Source organism: Ambystoma mexicanum, chromosome 11, assembly GCF_040938575.1.
Source record: "Ambystoma mexicanum isolate Mex_15411 chromosome 11, UKY_AmexF1_1, whole genome shotgun sequence".
NCBI lineage: Eukaryota > Metazoa > Chordata > Amphibia > Caudata > Ambystomatidae > Ambystoma > Ambystoma mexicanum.
The window spans coordinates 399262961-399286668 of record NC_090934.1 but is presented as its reverse complement, the minus strand read 5'-3'; the positions used below and the strand labels follow the sequence as shown (position 1 = coordinate 399286668).

Below are 23708 nucleotides of genomic sequence, written 5' to 3'. Positions count from 1 at the left end.
CTTCACGTTTTTACACCTATACTTAAAACATTTATACCAAGCTCCATGATTATTTGTTCTTAATGCTGGAGACTTCATGTTAATTCAAATCTACTCAATTATACATTGATTTTGAATCTGAATGAACATGCTTAAATGTTGGAATCTCTTTCCCAATCCTGGGACTGCCAAACTTGGTCTGCTTCAACTTGTATCAGAGTTGGAATCTGGTCTCTTAACATGACCTTTGCATTCCTGTTCCTGGATGTCTGACAATGGGCAAAACCAGAGGGGAATGGCCATGAGTTGAGCTGGAAGTAAGAAAGCAAGGCTGCCTCTGGGCAATCTAGAAGGAGACCGCCTGGGAGTTGAGTAGGAATGGGCAACAGAGTGGGACTAGAGGCGTCTTGAGCTGACCGCTTGTGCTTTTGGATCCTTTGAAATCCAAACAGTCTAACTCTGGCGGTAGTTAGGTTAAGGTACTGTGCAGTGTTTTGTCGCGTCTGCATCCCTAGAATTGAAATTGTTCATCTATGCTTCCTCCATAGGCAGTGGGCACAATGGCCCCCAAGAAAGCCGAAAGGAAACCTTTTGCAGTGCCCGATCAACAGTTGGAATCTATTTCTCCTGGGAAGAGGCAGCACGATTCCAGTTCGTTCGAGCCATCAAGCAAGAAACTGCGATTGAAGAAGTTCCCACCTGGAAAGGCCGGCAGCAATGGTAATGTGACCGTCCAGCCTTTTTCTTCCCCATATACATTGCCAGCCTTATGATCAGCCAAAGTGGAGCAGGTTGAAATCGGGAGGGCTGAGAATGTTGAATTGTTTCTCTCCTTGTTCTTATCTTTCATAAAAATGTGCCATTTGCGCCAGTCCTTTTCTTCGGACTGCTGCAAGCCCATCCTCGGGTTTCTGATGGAAGACCACAAACCTATTCGGAAACATATAGGGATGGTTCTGGAGCTCTTAAAGCGTGAAAGGGGAGACAGATTAAGACCCTTATGGGAGCATTGGGGAGATGGGGTTAAGGCGTTTTCCAGGCCTTCTCTGTTAGCCAAATAGGGACATAGGCGTAGAATAAGGACATTCTAAGCGTCTAGCAGATGAAAGTCTAAACTATAGGATGCCTGGTCTCTTAATCATCTGTCATATAAATGTATTATTTTCACTCATCTGTTTGAAACCCCGGCTGGCGCTGTGCTCACTACCCCTCCCAGGCATTTGTTGCTCACTGTAAATATGGACGCTGTCTAGGCAGTTAGAAGGTGTCAGTGAAATCGATCCTGTCCCACTGAGTTATGTCCACATGGACCAGAACAGGGATTGCGTGTTCTTTGTCCGTGCGGTACCTGGGCCCCAGCATCCCCCAGGAGTGCCTCTCCTTCCCAGAGTCAGTAGACCAGTCTGATGGGGGATGCTGCTCGGCTTTTCATGGTGTTAATCAGCTTTCATCTCTGTGCTGCCTTTATTTTACAATAGGAAAGGTGTCCTGAGGCGTGAAACTGGTTGGTTTCCTTTCTAAAGTTAATTAAGAGAATGCAAGCCAATGGCTGGCCAATTGGGATTGCTAAATTAGTGCCAAATCAGAAGTGAAACTTAAAATAAATGAAATATTCTAGTCATACTTGCAGCAAAACAACCTTTTCTGTGTAAAGGAACATTTGCATGAAATGTTGTTTTTGAGGGTCAAATGAGGAAACACTAAACACAAAGTGCAGAATTTTTAAAGCACGGATAAAAAAAACACCGGACTAAAACAAATAAACGCAGAACACAGCAAACGCTCCATATAATTATTTTCTTTGTTTAGTGTTATTGTATAGGACCTAATGCCACTTTAAAGATGCTTCATAGCACGGAGGAATTAGAGGACCGATAGAAGGGGAAGATTGGATTGCAATTAAAAGTTGGTTGATATTGGGTGGTATAGGAGGAGAATTATGGAGCAGTTGTAAAAAGAAATGTTGCCGAAAGTGAGGTAGAGCTTAGTGACGCAGCCCTCTGAGAAGTGGACTAGGACAGATACATTCTGTTCTCTTCACCTTCCAATACCGTGTTGTATAGGGGCCCTTTCTGTTCCATGTTAACTCGTTGATGGATATGTTTCCCTCATCGGGGCACAGAGCTGAAGTGAGAACGAAGAAGCTCGGTGCATACCCTTCGAAAGACGGACGTCTTTATGCGAGGGCAAAAAGGGCTCGTGCCCCGGAACCCAGATGGCTGCTTGATTCTAAGAAGTCAGTGCACATTTTTTTTACCAAAAACATTCCATGGCCTGCTGCTGAAGCCCTAAACCTGCTATCTGCATGCTGTGCACAAGCACATCCTCTTCTGATCAATGAATCATGCAAAGCTTTCTGCGTTAGCTATATATAGTATACACAGTGGGCCAGATTCTCTAACCTTGTTTTGGTGCAACTGCAAGTCATTTGCTTATAAAAAAAAAGAAAGTGTACCCAAATCAACCAGAGGTCTCTGAATGTGTGCATTTTAGATGCACACATAAAGATGCTTTTTTTTCACTCCCTTTGCTCGTTTGCTCAAATTAAGGGGCATTTTTGCGCATTTCAATGCACATCCAGAATCCGCAAATGGGATGCACTTTCAAAAAGAAAGCCTTTCCGTTGCACCTGGTTGCACTAGGCACAGGGGAATGCCCAATATGCGATAGGTTCATTTCTGAACCTCTCATGAATTTATTTTGAAACGGGCGAGCAGCTATGCTACCCGCTGCTCTCCAACTTCTATCTTTCCAGCAAGGAAAGAAATGCATTTTCATTTCTTACCACATTTCAGGGCCTGTCACTCTGAAATACACTCTGCCTGGGATTTAGGAGCCTGTCGTTTTGGTCAGGAACAACGCCCAAGTGTATCTTTTTTTTCATGTATGTGTTTCCTTGATAGTTGTTGGGGCAGAACTCGGGGAAGCATAGGATTCTGGACGGAGCACTTTCTTGTTTTAGAGTGCGGCCAAGAATCCTACATTTGGGGATAGCACATTCTGTTGTGCTCTAGAAAAAAGAAAAGTTCAACCACAATACCACAATGTCCATCTGCTGATTCTGATCCACCACACACCCAGAAATGTGCAGATCACCTTCGCGAATAGGATGACCTGTGCATTTTTGAAATGCGCAAAGATGAAAAAAGTGCATCTTCAGCGCTTTTCGGATTTGCACCCATTTTTGAGGATCTGTCTGTTCACCATAGCACAACTCATTTTGCATTTACCCTTCTGGTGAGAATATAATGATTACTTGCAATCCTGAAAGTTGAAATGCATATTCATAGGTTTGAGTGCCAATTTTTCAGAAGATAGCTCAGTGAGGTAAATGTTAAATGTTAAAGGTATTTGTACCGTGCACCGTCACCAACGGAGTTGGTCCCCAGGCGCTCGGATCTGTAAATGAGAAGGAGGGATGGGTTAGTAGGTGAAGCAGGAGTAGGATAGTGAGAGGAGTGGTGTTCTGTCGGCAGCTTCAACTCAGTATACACCGGGTGCTGAGCTTTGGTGCGAGTATTGGGTCGATGCCAGTCCTCGTGTGCTGTTGGTGTTGCTTATGTGTTGTTGCGGTGTTGTGAAGTGCGTGCAGGTTGTTGTGCGAGAGATGGTTGTGTGATATTTTTGCGTGAGTGCCAACAGCAACCCCATACACATGTTTCAGCCTTGTTGTGCATCATCAGTGAGGTGGAGTTGTGCCCCTCTAAGAACAGTGAGCAAGGGGTCCACCTCTGGATTCCCCTGGTAACGTAGAGTGAGACCCAAAGTTACTTACTATGCAAAACAAGGGGGGTTCTGGGAATCCCTCTACCAGCACGAACACAGCCCATTGACCTGTTCTTGGGTGGATGCCCCTTGGGAGAGACTCTACCAAGTCTTTAGTTCACTGTCCCTTTCACAGAGGAGAAATTTCCCTGCATATCAGTCTTTGTCTTGCCCAGCGGCAGTCCAGCACTGAAATGCTAGGCAATTCTCCTCAGAACAACAGTCCCAACAGCAATCCCATATACACGTGTTTGTCTTGTTGGGCATCATCAGTGAGGTGGAGTTGTGCCTCTCTAAGAACAGTGAGCAAGGGGTCCACATCTGGATTCCCCTGGTAACTTACGGTGAGACCCAAAGTTACTTAATATGCAAAACAAGGGGGGTTCTGGGAATCCCTCTGCCAGCACAAACACAGCCCATTGACCTGTTCTTGGGTGGCTGGCCGCTGGGAGAGACTCTTCCAAGTCTTTAGCTCACTGTCCCTTTCACAGAGGCAACATTTCTCTGCATATCAGTCTTTGTCCTACCCAGGGGCAGGCAGTCCAGCACCGCAATGCTAGGCAATTCTCGTCTGAACAAGAGTACCAACAGCAACCCCATACACGTGTTTCAGCCTTGTTGGCCATCATCAGTGAGGTGGAGCTGTGCCTCTCTAAGAACAGTGAGCAAGGGGTCCACGTCTGGATTCTCCTGGTAACTTAGGGTGAGAGCCAAAGTTACTTAATATGCGAAACATGGGGGGTTCTGGGAATCCCTCTACCAGCACGAACACAGCCCATTGACTTGTTCTTGGGTGGATGGCCCCTGGGAAAGACTCCACCAAGTCTTTAGCTCACTTTCCCTTTCACAGAGGAAAAATGTCCCGGCATATCAGTCTTTGTCCTGCCCTGGGGCAGTCCAGCACCGAAATGCTAGGCAATTCTCCTCTGAACAACAGTACCAACAGAAACCCCATACACGTGTTTCAGCCTTGTTGGGCATCATCAGTGAGGTGGAGCTGTGCCTCTCTAAGAACAGTGAGCAAGGGGACCACATATGGATTCCCCTGGTAATTTAGGGTGAGACCCAAAGTTACTTAAGATTCATTAGCAAGGTTTGCCTTCATATGCCAGGTTGCAGTACCAAATTCCAGCAAGGTAGACTCAGCCTTCCTATAACTGAGGTTGATAAACCCGCGTGCACGCACGTGTGTGTTTTTGTGATAGCAACACCTACTGCGCTACAAAACAAAATATATGCACCAGGTAGCGCTAGCTATAAAAAGTAACATAGCATCAGTATGGTGCTGGGTGTAGAGCTTAGTTCCACCAAACGAGGGTTGTAAAAACTATCAGCCACTCCTCCCAATAAAGAGTTAGTGGGTAGAGGTGATTGGCTCCACAGTCTTGAATTTGACTACTTAAAGTGTTCATCCTCATAAATCATCTTATCTTTCTGTATAGTACTCTGCTGCCTTTTGCGAGAAGGTTTCCCTTCACACATACTGGCGGTATTGTTTTTCCCACTGCCTGATCTTTCTTTTTATTTAGGCCATTTGAATGAAGGGGTCACGGAGAGAAGACAGCCAGCCAAATGCCATAGACTTGAAAATATATTCAGGTGTGCTTGTTTGGCACAAGATATGGGTTTCTTTTTTCCAAAGGTACCTCTACACATCATGAACACAGTGAAGTGGGAGCATTTAACACTTCAAAATAAAATAGAAAAACCCAGATAGCAGATGGAATCATTTAAGCTCCCATCAATGAATATTCTGGTACTTGCCTTGATGATGTAGAACATAAAGCCAGGCTCCTTCTCCTTTTGCAAAACCTTCTGTTAATTTTTGTTTTTAAAAATGATCAAGTTGAGTTGAGTTATGTCTGTTCCTTCCCAGTCCGTTGTACAAATATTGTTTTTGCTCATGAAAGTCAAACATTCACAAATAATTGCACCTTACTCTGATAAGAAATGGGAACCAATGTGTCAAGTGCAGAAGTTGCAGATTGGCTCAAATCCCAGCTTCACCTCATAACCAACATGTGTGTTCCTGGGAAACTCATTTGATATTGTTGTGTGTGTAACTTGTCAAACTTGCCATTCTTTAAACATTTCTAAATAGTCTGCCCCTAAGAGTAATTTAACTTAGTTCTCAGTGTCATTGAAATTGTTATGGCTGGAAAAACTTCTGCTTTGCCCTATAACTCAGATGGGAGTAGTCTCGACCATCAAATAATAAAAAACACAGCCCTAGTGCAGTCTGTCAAATCAAAATGGCCTATACTAACAAAACCTAATACCCGCCTTATCTCTTGTACAAGAAATATGAAAAAGGAGAAATGTATGCAAAAGGAAAAATCTGTGTTCAAATGATAATGTGGTTGAACCCGCTCTCCTCCCCACGATAGACCTCAAGGAGTAAGGCAGTCTCTGTAGGCAGGATGACACACTCTGGCTTGGTTTTCAACACAATACACAGTTCAAAACCTTGGATCAAGACCCGCCTGACCTTCCACGTTAAAGTCTTTATCTGACTTCCAAAATAGTGTTTCAACCAAAACCTTCACAACGATCCCCCTATGTCAGGCTCTGGTGTTTCAGCACACAGTTCTCGTAGGTCCCCCTGTGTTGGGCTCAAAACTTTCTCGATAAAGTTGAACCTATACTTACAAGGGACCTCCCTTCCCCAAGCTTACTAATTTTCATGTCTCCCTCTGTCAAGCTTGGACCACTTTCGGATGTCGAAAACATTTGAATGTGCGTAGCTTTCTTCACACAGTTCTCGTAGATCCCCACTCTGTTGGGCTCAGACCTCTCTCGATAAAGTTTAACACAAACTTGCAAGGGGGCTCCCTTCTCCGAGCTTACTATACTTCGGCTCTCCGTCTGTCGGGCTCCGACCACTTTCGGATGTTGAAGACTTTCGAATGTGTGTGGCTTTCTTTACAGACCATCGCAGGACCACTTAGACTCAAAGTTCACGGTTTAACTTTCACTCTTCCTTTCTCTAGGAATTAATCTTCTTTATTTCATTTTTACTGTTCATTCGCTTTCTCTCTTTAAACAAATTACCTTTCACTGAGACTTTCGAGTGGGTTACTTCTTTTCACCAGACCACCCTGTAACTTAGTATTGCTGATTCCACAGCTGTCCTTTACATCAAAGTTCACTCACAGGTCTGCCTCTCTTTGCAACTCAGCCACACGCATGCAGCCTTCACTTGTGATCTAAGGTTTCTATTTCAAACGTTAACACACCTGTCTCTCAGGTCGCTTGCCAACTCACCGGCTGTGTGTCTTTTTCTGGGTTTTGCAATTTCTATTTCATGAGTCAAGATTAGTACCACAGGCTTGGCCTCGCGTCCTCGACTCTGCCATTCACCCGGGAGGGTCACTGGTGTCCTTGAAACACACTGCGGTCTTCAGTTGTGGGATGTGTCCTTCTCCATGTGTCTTTCGTGGCCTGTCGGAGGCAACAACCTCCATTAGAGGAACACTTGGGGTTTTATACCCGCAGCTTTCGCCCCTTGGTCCGACGCGTTGCACTAGTAGGTGTGCCTTTGTCCCGGAAGTTCTGCTCGTACTCGTGATCCGCCTTGCTCAGAGTGTGTCTTTAGGTGTTGCCTTTTATCCGTGTGAAGAGAGCTAATTGGTATCAGGTGTATACACTTGAAGTCAAGTGCCTGACTTTGCCTGACCCGATTAACGGAACATGTCCAGTACGATGTATGAGAGTTAGTCTTGTTACTCTGTCACCCTAGTCCTCGGCCCAGCGTTTGTGTAAAAAGGGGTGGGGGGAGTTGGAACCTCGGATTATCCAAAAAAATAGGATGGGGTAGATGAACAAAAAAGGGTGGAATACCGCATCTCACCATCGGCTGCCTCACCCCCACTGCCCAAAGACCCCTCAGCCAGGTGATGCTCCCGCACTGGTCCACCCCCAGTATATGGATCCAAAAGCGATGGCCGTGTCCTGGCCACCTGGATGACAAGTCCCCAAGGACTAGCGGGTGAGACGTCCATTGGTTTCTCACAGTACGCTCTTCAAAAAAAGTCTGGCTTGTAGTATAATTAGCTATAGTGTTGCTTCATGTATAATAAGTGGTCTTGATATATTGCACACGATTAAGTAATTTGTTTCTTCACTGACCAATATCAATACTGCTTGAAAACCATAGTCCTATTCTAATCTCAGTCTGTTAGCATACATGCACCTTTTGTGTAGCTTCTAATTTATAGCCACACTATATTGCATGATAGGTATGTGTACCTTTCTCATTGCTTTCAATCTGTCTCCATGGTTCCGCTTTTGCACTCTGTGAGTGTTCTAATGGGTTCTCTGTCTATGTTGTATATGTGTGTACCTTGTTCATATGGCTGCTGAATTGTGTCCTGCATCTAAGACTACACCCTCCTTGTGGCTGCAGTTTTTAAAAAGCTTCCTGTATCCTCGTCGTAGACTGCCAATGTTACCCTTGAATTGCCACTTGTTTATTATTCTGATTCCAGCTAGTCTGAAGACGATAAAGAGACTTGGAAGGGAGTACCCATGCACATTTTGGTTGCTGTGGGGAAGCATGTCAAGCCATGGGTTGTGTTTGCATTGAGTGGTGGGGCATGTTCAGATATTCTGGATCCCTTTATTTCTTTAGTTCAGCAGGCCCCCAAGGCGTCTGAGTTCTGGGCCCAAAAACTCCTTTAGATGGCCCTGTAGGAAGATGGAGCTTCTGGGAGGAAAAAGACATCTGGGTTCTGAGAGCTGCGCAACCACTTGCTGCTGCCCACACGGTCGGGTGGAGTGGAGAGAGAGGGTAACCTACAGAGAGGTACCACGAGAGAGGAAAGAGAGGAGAGGACATTTGGCGCTCCTACCACGGGTATCTTGTGCCAGAGAGTTAAGAGTAGAGACATCCCCACTCCATTTACTGGTGGCACGAATAACGGCATAGGAGAGAGGTGACAGCTGTGACTTTGTTTACACACAGGGATAATTTGAGCACCATCTATGTGTGGGTTCATCTTCAAATAAAGCAGTCACCTGAGCATGATTAATTACAGAACCCCAGATCCAGAGCTCAATTATTGAGATAGCTACGAGTACAAAATGCTGTAAGCAGTGGGACATAGTGTATCCTGAAGCAGGCTCGAGCATCAAAGGGCCATAGTGAAGGGCTCATATATTCTGGATGATGCACGTGTTGACTATTTGTGGTTAAGAAATAGACACACTGTTAGAACATAATTGGGTGTATTGTAATATGATAATCAGATCGTTATTGTGAAGCCCCATTGATTTAAAGGGCCTGTTTACATTGTTTGTAATTGGTTGCTATTGTGAATGTGGTTGTAAATGGTGATGCATGATTAGCTTGGTATGCATGTACTTGTGTAATAGAATTGAGAGGTAGTAGTGGTATGAAGATCTTTTTTAAAGTTCTTATTAAATATCTGTGTGAGCAGAAGCCACAGTTTAGAAAGATATACCATTTTGGGTACATTAAAATGTCTTTGAATTAAGTGAAATAGTACAAGAAACAAATAATAACCACCATTCCTGCGAGATGCTGCATTTGGAATGTAATTAGCCTTTCGAAAAAGGATGAAAGGACATCAGGCTGAATTTCGCAGGAAGGGAGATAAGTTGTCTGAACTCAAACAACCAGTTAAACCGACAAAGAAGCATCGTTAATAAAATCAGACAAATTGGCATCAATTAGGGTCAACATGTGGGTGAGAGAAAGGATAAAAGATGTGTTAATGCCTAGCATGCATTATGACCATAGGCCTTCTCTAGACAAAATGGAATTTCCCTATGTTTGCCTCCCCCATGATTGAAGTTCTCAGCAATTCAAAATATGGACAGTAAATTACTACACGTTTCAGTGTTTCAATCTGAGAGTGGTGTTTACAAAATCGACAAGTGAGGGAGGGCACAATACCCACTTGTCTCCAATGTTTGGTGTGTTCCAGAGTGTGCAACTGATTTGAGTTTGAATCTCTAGTAGATTGTCCGTATTTTATCGCAAGGAAAGCATGTGAGATGCATCTGTCTCGGAAGTATCTTTCGGATAAATTTGGCATATTCTTGATATGCTTTAAGGGCCTCGAGTTCTTCAATTGTGCAAATCCAATCAAACTCAAATAACTTATTTTTGGCATACACTGGACGTTGAATGTGATCGTTGGGAATGATACTCACTTTGTCCATATTCGTTCGCATTCTGATTTTCGAAGCGTGCCATGAAGGAGGCTCTAAATTGAAGATCTTTTTCTAATGGTGTACATTGCTGAATGGTGGTAACTTATATGGGCTAGAAATAAAATTATGTATTCTTAGGAGTTAAGTCGTATGATTATTATTTCATCTAATCAGTTCTATCACTTTAGGTCTTGATCATTGTTCTTGTTATAGTACGGTTACCACCTGCCTGATCAAGACTGTACTAGGTACACTTATATCGTATAGATCTCTTGATACCATGCCTGCCTTACACCTCCCAAAACTCCTCTATGTTGATGTGTCCCTTTTAGGGTATCAAAAAAGGGACTAGTGTAATATGTCTATTTTAAATACTTGAGGTTTACCTGCATTGTGTGAGAGGTGATATTAGATTGCCTCCTTAAACAGAATTGTGAGCTGGCTCGAGTGTTCTGTAGATTGTGTATCGATCATCTGCCATAAATAGACTGGGATTTGGTTGCATCTGGTGGGGGCAGGTGTGCTGCTTTTCAGACGGGCCCTGATGCAGAGACACCCCTTCAGTGGGGATGGTACATTGCAGACGCTTCTTCACATAGTGTAACATGACATACAAACAGAAAAATATAACTTTGCTACCAATATCATTGAGTCCCTATCTCTTGGATTGCGCATGCAGGCAGGAGGTCCTCTTTCACCTCTCCTTCCATGCCCAACCTAGTTTGGGTGAGATTGTCTACTCTCCCTACTTGAGCTTGTTTTGTTCCTGTGCAGGGTCTTGTCCATATCCTGACAGTTTGGGAGGCCTATACTCATTTCAGCGCGCTGGTGGATCTTTCCATTGCAGTACAGCAATTTACAGTCCAGCTGGGCCAAATTGAAGTAGAGTTAGCAGCCAGGTGCTGGGAAAATGCTGCCCTGCATGGCTCAGTCAAGGCTTTGCAGGAAGAGCTACATATGTACTCTTGGGGGCAAAGCCAGTTCCTTGCCCTTCCACATGACTGGGCCCCTCTTTGTCAGTTAAGGGGCTGCTTACATGTTACCCATGCCAGATCCCATTCTTGAGGGTCATGCAATGCAGGATTCGGAGTAGTGGTGAAGAGAATATTTTTGATCTGCTCTGCATCCCAAAGCAGTGGAAATGCTGATGCTAAAACAGGGTGCTAGGGGTTTGTTTGCATACATTGTGCCTTTTCATACACTGGTTGCAGAGCTCCACGGTTCCCAAGAGTTCATATGACTGTCAGCAGAGACTCTGGGATGAAATCCTGGACGCACTGGTGGTACACGTAAACCCTGCCATAGCCTTCATTGAAGACCTAAGCAATGTAGCATTTTGAATTTATCAACAAATCCAGGACAGCTGGTCTGAGCAAGAAAACCGAAAATATTCAACCCTCTCGTTTTTATTCCCCTGCCTGCCCTCCTGCTAAGACTATAGCCACGGAAGAAACTACACCTAAGGAAATTGGATGAGACTGCCATGCACTCTCGCCTGAAGAAAGGAATAAAACTCCAGAAAGCTCTATGTATGTATTGTGGGGGAAAAAAGGGTCTCTTCATAAAGGACTGCATTTTACCGAGCTGGGAAACACCAAAGCTCTTGGGTAACAGGAAATTGTTCTTCAAGCAAATCTTCTGTTCCCTATATGGTGCCTCATCAGGTTCGGCAGCCCTGCATGTTTATGTATCTATTGAGTTTCTAGGAACTACAGCACTGGTAAAAGTTGCCACTTCACCAACATTTGGAGCCACAGGCAACTACGAGAAACTGCAATTTGCTCGGAAACGTGCAATACCAGTGTTCTTCAAGCATCAGCCTGCCCCTGTGCATTCCATAGATGGATTCGCACAGACTGTGTCATGACAAATGTGACCATTGCTTTGTCAATGCATTTTCAAGATCATCAGGAGTACGTTCACTTTTAACTCATCAATGCACCCAGCCTACAAGATATTGTTGTCTCAGCCCTGACCTGCATTTCGACCATGTGATTCCTTTAACTTCTTGCTCTGAAGAAAGGGACTATCTTCAGTTCGAAGTTTACAATAAATTCGTATTTACTGATTGATGGCTTCTCACTCTGACTTCACCCTATGTGACATTTCTGAAAGCTTCAGTTTTAAGAAAGTCTTCTTAAGGGTTAAATGCGAAATTCTGCTAATCCAATTGTCAAAACATAAATTTAGTAGGTGATCAATTGTTCTATCCACTCCCTTTTCAAAACATGCTTTGCCATGCGCTTGCCCGCACACCAGTGCATTTTGATTGAATGGGCAATTTGGGGCTCTTAGTCAGTCCTGTATTATGGGCACACTTTTACTCATTCAACTGTTTTGTTCAGTCACAAAACCATGAAGCTTTCAGGAATCACGATTTGGTGTTAAAAATATGTATTACAAAAATCAGTTTAGTCCTAAAAACATCACCATTCAATAAAGAAAAATTCAGTCATTCATCGATGTTTTTCTTCCCAATTATGTGATTACCATCCGTGTACCTAAGCATTGATTTCCAAAACAATGATGTTGCTACTCTTAATCATCTCAGAAAAACATTCTTACTGCTTGCTCCCTGACCTCAAACCTAACCTTAGTTGTTTAATCCAGAAGCAAAGTTCAAAGCAACGTTTTATTGTTCTCCCAATATGGGTTCTGAAATATCAGTTCCTAAATGGGAAACATTTATCAAAATCTATTGCATCATCAAATGCATGCTATGCTCAATTCAGATGACCCCTTCCTGGGTCATCTTATTAAAATGAGTATACTAATAGTTAAACAATAGTGTGGCAATATGCTATTTTTCACAGTTCACTTGAAATTATCACTATATCAATAGTAATGCTACAATATATATATATATATATATATATATATTTTTTTTTTTTTTTTTAACTTTGTTTTTATTGACATACATATAAGGTAGGGTGCACAGGCAATCCCTGCCAGCAATACATTGAGCAAACATAAATGACAGTTTTTTTTATTTTTTTTATCTTTAACTCTTATCCCGCCAACTGCCCCCCACACCCCCCCAAATTTTTAAACATACCAGGTCTAGAGGTTATGCAGGTTATAGAAGCTGCAGAGAGAACATTCGAATATCTATATGTTATTAGTCATACAATTTGACATAGTGGGGTCAGATCGGTTCACAGAAAGTAGGGGGCCCTAACTAGGTCCCTGGGGTTAGTGGTGAGAAGTGTGAAATGGAGGCGTTAAGGGTCGTACTTTACAGACGCATAGAGATGCAATCGTTGTTAAGGGACACTGCGGTCCATTCCTGCACAAATTCCGACATGGTATCATTTGTTATCACAGTGAGTTTTTCATAAGTGAAGATCGACCTAAGTTTACAAAGCCATTCCTCCTTGGATGGAGCGAAGACACTTTTCCATTTTTGGGCTAGTGCTAGCCTCACCGCCCTCAACATGGCCCCAATGACTCTCGGGAATGCACGCTGTTCTGTCTCCGGCATAGGGGTACCCAGGAGGATTTCCAGTGGAAGTAAAGTCGGTGGTACCCCTCTATGTCCTTAATCCAGCTGAGCAGTTCCGACCAGTACACCTGAATGACCGGGCATCCCCACCACATGTGAAACCAAGTGCCCCGTTGTTGACACATCCTGGGGCAAAAAGGGGACACCTCTTTAAACATTTTGGATAGGGTGGCTGGAGGGCGGTGCCATGAATGGAGTATTTTAAAGCTATGTTCCATGGCAGCAGTGTACAGTGAACCCGTGAATATAGATTTAAAGATTGCCGTCCATGTGTGGTCGTCCAGCGTCATGCTCAACCTATCTTCCCATATTCGTTTGAAGGGCTGTCTACCCTCCAGATTAGCCGTTATCAAGGTGCCATAGAACTTAGACAGAGAGCCTTTCCGGGAGGTGCTTTTAGCTAGGACAGTTTCGAAAGGTGTGAGGGGGCGTTTGAAGTTATCGGCCCACCGAGGGCAGGATCCCCTTCAAGCGCAAATATTCAAAGACTGAGGGCGGGTTGTCACCCAAAGCCTCGGTCAGCTGGTCATATTCTATGAAACCCTCCTCGCGAGAGAGTTGAGCAACCCTCTCCAGGACCAAGTCCGACCATGCCTGTGTGTCTCGAAAGCCCCTGGTGTCTAGATCGATGGGGGGACCCCACAGCGATGTTAAAGGGGACGGCCAGGATGACAGCAGTTTGTTGTCCTTATTCGGCTTCCAGACTGCCCAGAGGGCCGCTAAGGTTGGGTGCGTTCTGAGGTGGGGGGGAGGGCCTTAGGGTGGGCCCATAGCAGGTCCCTGAGTTTTTTCAGGTGGGTGTGGACATCCTCAATGAAAGTCCAATATGTCCCCAGGTCATCCCTCATGTGCTCTAACATCACCCGGAGTTGGGTTGCTTTGTAGTAAAGTCTAAGGTCCGGGAGGCCAAATCCACCACGGGTCTTAGGAAGAGTCAAGGTAGAAAATTTGACTCTTGTTCATTTACCGGCCCAGATGAACTGAAGGATCGGGACTGTAGTGCCTCAAAGAAGGCCTCTGGGATCACCACAGGGAGGGCCGCAAAGAGGTAGAGTAGGCGGGGCAGGATATTCATTTTGACCGTGACCATACGCCCAAACGAAGAGAGTGTGAGGGGTGCCCATCGTTTGAGATCACTACTAATCTTGGACAAGATCCCCGGGAAGTTACATTGATAGAGTTGTGACAGATCCCTGGGAATGGTGGTGCCCAAATACCTGGTGGAAACCCGCTCTATTCTCACTCCCAGTATTTCAGAGTTACCCCCGATGTCATTATCCCCGGAACCCATGGGCATAATGTTAGACTTGGACATGTTCACCTTGAGCCCTGAAAAGGTGCCATAGTAATGATACAATATTTATCCTGCTTTGTGTAACACTATCCTATTTGTCTCACTTTAGATTATGATCATACCAAACGTTAAGCAGTTTGCATAGCACTATGCTATTTCTCGCACAGCCCACTGTACTGCTGAAGCTCCAAAAATAAATGGGCTTTATGATCAGACTTACGAATGCAGAATCTTCATGCTTTGCCTTTCATGTCTTTGTAATATAAAATTAGAAATTAATTTGCTTAATGGGAAATACAAAAACTGTAGCCAAACCAGGAATTTACCTCTGGGGCTGTTTTCTGCTTTAATCTGCAATTACATCATCCTATACACTTCCACCAGATGCTCTTCAAAAGGACCCCTCTGGTCAGCAAGCATCATGGAATTCAGTGGTCTTTCTTTTTCACCAGTGATTTGTATAGTTTTAGCCTTATATGGTCCCAGCCATCCACCACAAAACCCAATTTTACCTTCATGAGAAACTCAAACCCGTCACCCACACAAACGCCAGACAAGCATGCCAGCATCTTCTACACATTGCACTGTGAAAACTAACATGCACACAAAAGCAAGCATTTACCCACGGGACACCCGTGGCATGGAACAACCTACCTCTTCACATCCACCCTGCACCATCTAGCACCACCTTCATAAAAAATCCCCAAAATATACCAGTTTCCCCACAGCTACCACGCCCCCTTCCATTTCCACTGCTGCAACTTGTCTATCCTAATCTTTCTATCCTATCCTGAAACCATTTTGTAACTTTAGTTTCACCTCCAACTTTTATAACCCTTGAACCTAGTACCGGGCTCCAAGAACCTCTCGGTATTGTTAGTGCTGAACACAAATTAGAATACAATAATCACTGCATGCAGATAGGAGTGAGCGCTTGTCCACCACATTCAACAAGTGGAAAAACATACCTTATTTTGAGTTGTGATATGTTGTGAAAAGGTTTGATGCTTGGTTCAAAACATCCCTTCTCGTGAGTTCCGTTACCTTATCACTAGTGTGCACCATGCACTGGAAATTTTTCACTGCACTTAATGTCTTTTAAAACCAGCAGAAAAACATACATTATTTTGCTTTGCAATCTCCTATACTAGCTTAAGTTGAACCGTCCGTTGAAAACATATTTGGGGGATTTCAGGAAACTTTGCTATGCAATTTGTCCATTACATTTTTGTTCTCCAAAAGTGCACTTGTGAATCAAAGTGTTGGTGGCTTATCGTTTCTGTTTTGCTAAAGTCTTCTGTCTGCCTGTTTATCCCTTTGAAAGGGAAATGGACCAATTCATGTCAACACATTCCCAGCATCGACTGGCTAATGCAACCAGTGACTTTTGTGAGACAGGCATGGTACGAAGCGATGACACAGGCAACAGATTGTGAATTCAAAGATACAATCTTTATTAAGTATCAGGATGGGCATACTACCTAACTTGCCCTTTAACTATGGTGGGGATTTCTCTAGCTAAAGAAACTAAGGAAAGTCTATGTCCGTAAATTCAAATCAAAGTCTGTCTGTGTCAAAACCGATGCTTGCCCTCACATTGGGGTTATTCTAACTCAATAGTGTTCAAAATAAAGTCTGGTGGAGTCTCTAGCTCCCTTCCCCAAGTTCAGGATACAGTTCCAACAATTATAGGTTTCAAATGTTCCTTCAGGACTTGGGTTTCTCTTCCCCAAGTTCAAAGCACAGTTGGTTTCAGTATACAAAGTTCTGAAGGAGCTAAGGGTTCCGTTCCCCAAGCATCAAGTACTGGTTCACAAAACAATCTCACAATGTCCCAAAGGTCCTTAGGCTTCCCTTCCCCAAGCTTCAAGTACTGGTACACAAAATAATCTGGCAATGTTTTGAAGGAGTTTAGGGTTCCCTTCCCCAAGCTTCACGTACTGGTTCACAAAACAATCTCACAATGTTCAGCTCTATCTTGTTTCAGGGTTGCTTTCACAATTCACCTAGACCTGTTGGGACTTTCTGGTCTAAGCGCAGTTGACAGGCTGCATCGTCCACCCACTACAGGTCGTGCAACCAGTTTCCCTTGCCCCAGCTTTCTGCCACCTTGACGTAGGTTGGTTTGGAGGTTCACAACCAACTCAAAAGTTTATTGATTAATGCTGTATGTTTCTTGGCACTTCTTTGGCTCTCTTTTCCCAAATTCCACTTTGTTGGCTTCTATCACAACCTTCACTTCTATTTGTTCAGTTTAGTTTTGCTAGTGGCATTTGCTCACACTTCACTGGCTCCCCTCGGCTGCTGATCCACAGCTTTCATGCTCCTTTCCATAGTATTAACACTTCATATTACTTTCTTAGTGTCTTTAAGTGATCAGCGACGTTTGAACATGTTACGTTTCCTCAGATGTGACCACTCTAATATATTGTTTCTAAATATTCAATTTCTACCATTGCAACCGGTTCAGTTTGTTCTTCCACTTTTTTCAGAGGCTTTCGAGAATGTGGCAGTTGCACGCGACCACTCCGATACAATGTAGTTCAGCAACTTTCATACATGCTCTGGGTTTCTCGCATTCTGAAACTCACCGGTCGCGTAGCTCTTTTCTTTAGATTCCTCGTTGATGCGATTTCTTTTGTATTTGAGGTCAGGGTCTCACTGCCTGCCCCTCAGACATCCATGGGCTGGCACTTCCACCCAGGGTAACAAGTACTGGTTGGCTACAATGAAGGGACCGACACTCTCCACGGCTCCCTTCTCCCGCCTTCACCGGCTCCCTGGAGACACAGCTCCCTCGCCACGCAGTTGCACTCTCTTTCACCTTGCAGTCCTTCAACGTCTCAGTGTCCCGTTCCTTTGGCTTCTCGTGGGTGGGCTTGCCTTGCTGCTGCTCTCTCCTCAAGTTCACTGGTGCTTCACCTTTTGTACAGATGAACCCTATCAAGGGTTTCAAGTGTGATCTCTTGCATGGTTTGCCTGATTCCAATTAGATCAATTACTGGGACATGCCTGTCCTCAAGGCCTGTAGTCTCCAGGATCCCTCTTCTTCATCCCACTACTATAGTGGTGCTTCCTATATGTAGTCTACATTACCCTTTGAGGTATCTTCCTCTTCTCAGTACTTTGTGTAATTTCAGGTGGATAAACTTTATTAGATGAAGTCCATCTTGATCCTGGTTGCTCTTTCTTTGTTCTCCTGTTAGAATGGGGTTTGGAATGAGAAGTAGATATTATTCCCAGTTGCTTCTTTCTAGCCTCAATATTTCTTACGATTGTAGAAGGGAATATAGGATAAGGTTGACAATATCCCATGAAGGCTGTGGGAGGGGAGAGTAAATCAGAATTAGGAAGGGGGAAATACCATGTCTCTCCTTCGGACGTCCCTTCCTCCATCCCCAAGGACCCTCCACTTCGGTGATCCTCCCTCGCTTGTCCACCTCCAGGGTTGGGATCCAAAAGCGAGGACACTTCCCTGGCCACCTGAGCAGGAGATCCCCGACGATTAGTTGTGTGAGAACGCCCTCGGGTTTCTCACACTTTGCTCTCAGTACTGTCAGCAAGTCTATCGTGCTCCTGTTTTTTATCAACAAAGTTCCCGTGATAGCCACAGCTTGCCCCACCATAGTTCTCTCAGTGAGTGATATCTCACCTGAATATCAAACCTTTTCTGAAGTGTTCTTTCCAATGTAAGCAGACAAAGTCCTACCCCTATGACAGCCCGCTCAGTCTCATACCTGATTGGACTATTACTCATAGATGCATTACATTTTTGACTACAGAAAAGGAGGAGACTGAGGTGGCATGGTGATTTCTATAGACTTATTAGTCAAGAAAATAAAGAGAAAACCTAATGTTCCCTCTGCCTCAGCTAAAACACTAAGGGTTCTGTCAAAATGTCTGTGTAAATCAAAAGTCCACCATCCTGTGTCAAAAATCCTACTTCTGTCTCATAGCTTAAAACCGAACTAGAGATAAAGTAGACCTTCTTGGTCCAGAAGAATGACACCCTTCTTCAGGACGGGGGGTAGAAGTTTGTTTCCATGTGTTGGCTTCTTCTTACAGGAATGGCTCCCTTCCCCCGTGTTAAAATTGTCCTTCAACACAAATGGCAAAGTTTAAGCAGTTCTCTTAGTCTGCATCAAAACGTCTTTACAAGTTTGATTACCAGGAGAATGACTCCCTTCTCCTGGTATCTTGGCTTCAGAGTTTGATGCAACCAGGGTAATGACTCCCTTCCCCTGGCCTCTCTTTCACTTTGGTAATACAGTTCATCAACTCCAGGGGGAAGGACTCCCTTTCCCTTGCCGCTGTATCGCGTAGCTTCAGACACACAGTTCTTAAAATTTAAAAGCGTCCACGACTCTGGCTTCTGCTCTTCTTTGATTGGGCTCACTTGGGTATCCCTCTCTAACAAGTACTGTGATGAGGAAGATGACTCATGTTATTTTCTGATTTCGCGTCCCAGATCCCGGTTTCCCTCACTCTTCGGTTCGGCCCACTTGGCTTACTCTCTCGCCAAGTACTGCCACGAGGAAGATGCCTCGCTTCTTGGTTCGGGTCCCAGACCCTTCTCTGGTGGTCACTGGTTTTTGTTAGGCCACTGGGTATAGGAAGCGTTCCTCGGATGTAAGACCTTCTCGCCGCATGCCTCGCATCCCTACTGGGCCTCCCGAACATCCCCCTACCTGTCACTGGGATCCGGAAACATTCTGGTTCCTCCTAGGATCGGATGTCTTGATGGCAGCAGCAAAGTTCCCTACTTTGCGGTCTCAATGCTGTCACCAGACTGTCTGGTCCACCTGGCCACGGTCGTGCCACGCACTGCTTGGGAATGGCACGCAAGTTGCTTCTAAATCAACCTCCTGGACTGCCACGGCTGCTCGCCTTCGTCCGCCGTTTCATCTGGTTCTTCTCTGGATGTGATTTGATACTCCTGTGTGCATCGTGGGCTGAAGACAAGTAGTCCTTCTTCTGTTTCCCTTTTATGGCACAGGCTCCACCCTGGCGCAACATCAACACCTGTAGCTGTAGTTGTCATATCAGTCCTCATTCCTCCTACTGGCAACTTCGTCCCAGTAGTTGTGCAAGGCAAAGCCTCAGTGTTCTCAAAGATCTTCTTCGTCCCCTTTATGTCATGTAAGTATCACATATGTTACAAACGTGCATTGGCCTACTCTCAGTGTAAGAGTTTGTGATGGAATTGGGGCTTAATGAGTGAAGGGATGCATTGGGCATTGGTGGAGGGTGGGTATACTGTGTTCTCCCGAGATGTTCCACCTTATCGCCAGTTGGGCGGTCTCTTCCCATGAGATCCTTCTGCTGAGTATCACCCCCAGGGGGACGATCGGGTAGCAGCCTCACTACCCTGGCCTCATGGTATGGGGCTCCCCTCTGGTGAGGAGTGACCACGTCTCGGGATTCATGACATAATCCTTGTGAAAAACTTGGGTTGTGCATTGAGTTAAACCAAATCATGATTAAGAATCAGTATTTGCTGCTGCTCAGTCCTGATCTCATTGTGTAAGTATGAGATGCCTAATGGTAAGAATAACGGGAGAAGCCAGTTGAAACGCCACCTCCAAGACCAAGTATGTACATTTTGAGTTGAAAGACTGCATGATCATTACACTTTATTGCCAATTTGTATGGGGTTTGCATAGCAGTGTCTATAGATTATATACTCATCTACTCCCACAATAGACCAGACCGCAGCAAATGATGTATGGGAGGAACTACACCAATTATGCAAACACTGTTTATATGCTAATCTGGAGAAATGCCAGTTGCTCACAAAGGAGGATTTCTTGAACTACCTTCTCTCTCCCACTATAGCGGGTCGGAAGAACAAGTCAGACATACTGAGGACATTATTCAATATCTATAATGAAATTATAAATAAAAGGTCTCACTTTCCTTATTTCTAGAGGGAATACCCTACATATCTAAAGGAACTAAAGGTGCTTGTCTTATGTCGGAAGTCCAAAGGAAATGTTTCCTCTGTCCAAACTAACTCTAGATGACCCTACTACTATATCGACCTAAATTAAATAGGTCGGGACAGTGTCTTGTATTCGTCTGGCCTTCCCTTCTCTTCAGATATCTTTATTTACAACTTTTCTCTGTGGTACAGATATTTTGTAACGTAGTGTGAGGCATCAGCAATGCGAAGCGGACAACTGCTTGTGGTTTTCTCAGTGTTCGATGTTTTATTGATAACAAAAAGTCCAAAGAAAACCTAACCAAACCTACTCTACCAGGGAGTTCCCTACCCAGTCTAGGTTCTAAGGGAAATTCTCCTAGCATACATACTGGCCCTCACACTAAACAACAAAACATTCAAAGGTAATCATAAACAACATAAGTAAACCATTACCAAATAACCATTGACTTGGATAACCTTCACCTGTCCTGGGTAGATCCCTTTCCCAGGAATGTTCAAGATCAATCTCTCCAAGTGTTCATAAAGAAAAATAAAGTCTCCAATCAGTTCTTAAGAATTCAAAAAGAAGCAAAAGTTCACCGAAACAAAAATCCACTGGTAACTTTTCATTATCCGTCTGTTGAAAAGTTCCACTTCCAATTCCAGCAAAGAAAACAGCACCAATGATAATCCTAGATATCCTCCCTTCCAGGATGGATGTCATATAGTTCAAAGACAAAGGTACCACTTCCAACAACTGTCTATATATTTGTAACATCTGCAGCGCCTTTAGTTTAACTTGTGAGTATGCTTCTTCTTAGGGTTTTGCTTTCTTCTCAACAACCCTCTTCTACTACTGTCACTGTGGAAATAAGCTCCTTTGCTCCACAGTGTGCTACCACTTCAACCACCTTCAATACAACAATCTCTTTAACTATTATAGACATCCACAGTTCTGTTAACTTCAACTTGGTAATTTGTGGTTGTTAGGCAACTTAAGGACAAGACTCTTCGACCTCCACAGGTAGGCAAGACACTTTTCTTTTCTACATTGTAAGAAAAGGTCAGCCTCTTTGCCTCTTCTGTTTGTCTTACTGCTACCAATATAATCTGGTTTATGGTCTTTCCATCGATGGAAATGCATTGAAATGCAAATCCATTGATGGAAATGCATCAAATGCCAATCCATCGAAATGCTATCTTTTACATGTAAAAGTGCATATACATCGAAACCTGTCCATCGAATGTAGAAATGGACAAGTTTCGATGGATATGGACTTTTAAATGTAACAAAACATTTGGATGCATTTTGTTGTAACGTTAAAACATTACATGGATCTGTCCAGTGCTGAAATCTTCAAAGGATTTTGGCACTGGCCAGCTTCATGTAACGTTACATTGTTTTATATTTTTTGGGGGGGTTTCCCCTTACCCTTGCCCTAACCCTAATTTTAAATTTAAAAAATCCATCGAATATCAATTGAATTTTATTCAATGAAAATGCATTTCGATGGAAAGTATTTTCATTGAATAAAATTTGATGGAAAGATCTTGAATTTGATTTTGATGTAAAGTCTAGATACCATATAATCTGCATTTGCTTTCAGACTGCTTCTGTCTAAGCTTCAACAGTCTCTGCATTACAGATTTACTTAATATTCTTACAAGCACCCAGCTCCTTTACCCAGCTTTATGATTCCAGCAGCTAACCCAAAGCCATATTACCACTCTTCCAGCTTTGGATAACCTTGTCACCCTTGTATCAGAGGATACTGGGCCTTTAACAACTTCAATAACTTCAAAATATAGGTGGTTAGATTTTAACGGGCCGGTTTCACTGTAGACAGGATTTGCCTATTGGCTTGGGTATTACTTGCTCTTCTCTTCAGCAAGTTCTACAATTACCGAATACCTGTTCTGGATGTTACAAGGTTTAAGTTTCACAAGAGAAACCGATTTAGGTATACGCAACCACTCTTTGATGGTGATTTTTAACTTCAAAGAACTGTAGGGACTTGTGTTCCCTTTCAATCATATGAAATGATACTTTACCTCTGGTGAGGAACCACAATTATCCATACGTGACCTTGCTTTGATGTAATAGGTCTTGTAACAATTTGTGAAAATCAGTGTTAACCTTCAGAGTGATTTAGAACAGCATTCTCCCTCTTAATTGGAGACATGCAGCAACTCAGGTAAAGTTATATAGTTCAAAAATGGAAAATGGAAAGCATTTAGTTTACGCAAACACTCTGACTTGCATTAACTTTTCGCGTGATACATTTCCTTTGTTGCTAAGAATTTTCACGGCAAAAAAACTCATACTCACTTTCACTTGTATGCAAGTTGTTATAATTGAGCTGGTTACAGTTACCAGCAAGGATTTTTCAGTAAATCGTAGTACGGAGCTTCACTCACCGGCTCCAAAAACACTGCGGTTGCGGGCTGCTTCCACTTCCTGACTTTACTTCCTGCTGCTACTACTTCAGGCACTCTTGGCACCCACACCCCTGTGCTGCATGGGTGTCTCCGGTCCAGCATCGACCACTGGGATTCTTCTTCACACCGCTGTCCCTTGGCTTGCTTCTGCACACCGGCCTCTGGTTGCAGCACAATCTCAGCTCTGCAGTCACAGCTACTAAGCGCACCGGGGAAGAACTTCAACTTCATCATGTCTCTCTCAGTGCAGCCACGTCAAGGCATGGTTTGTGAACACAGGACCAACTAAGAACCTGCAGGTGAGATCTGCTCTGCTCTTGTCTCGTCCAGGCGTCCCTTAAGTGATCACACTTCCTCATGAACTGCCAACCTTGTGCTCTTCTCCTTTTACTAATACTGCCAGCCTTCGAGTTCCTGCTCCAGCTCCTTCTTCCTGCTCCTCCTTTTTATGCCTCTCAGATTGGGCAGTTGACTGCAGGTGCAGGCTCTTAATGTTAATTGCCTGACTCAGGCAAAGGCTATTAGGCCTACTTGCCTGTTCATTACTTCTACATGCCTCCTCAGCCCTCTTCCTCGTCAGTCTCTGTGGGATTCTGGGACATGTAGTTCATTTTAAGGAAATTAAGTTA

General features: G+C 44.0%; 1 protein-coding gene across 3 annotated transcripts in view; it reads left to right on the top strand.

Moving 5' to 3' along the window:
• DDB2 (damage specific DNA binding protein 2) overlaps positions 1 to 23708 on the top strand; it is a 620403-nt gene that overhangs the window by 48069 nt on the left and 548626 nt on the right. For all 3 annotated transcript variants that reach the window (XM_069623161.1, XM_069623160.1, XM_069623162.1), the window contains exon 2: positions 528 to 699. In XM_069623161.1, coding sequence (XP_069479262.1) covers positions 540 to 699 — 160 coding nt within the window. In that variant the 5' untranslated portion in view covers positions 528 to 539. The remainder of the gene's footprint in view (positions 1 to 527; positions 700 to 23708) is intronic.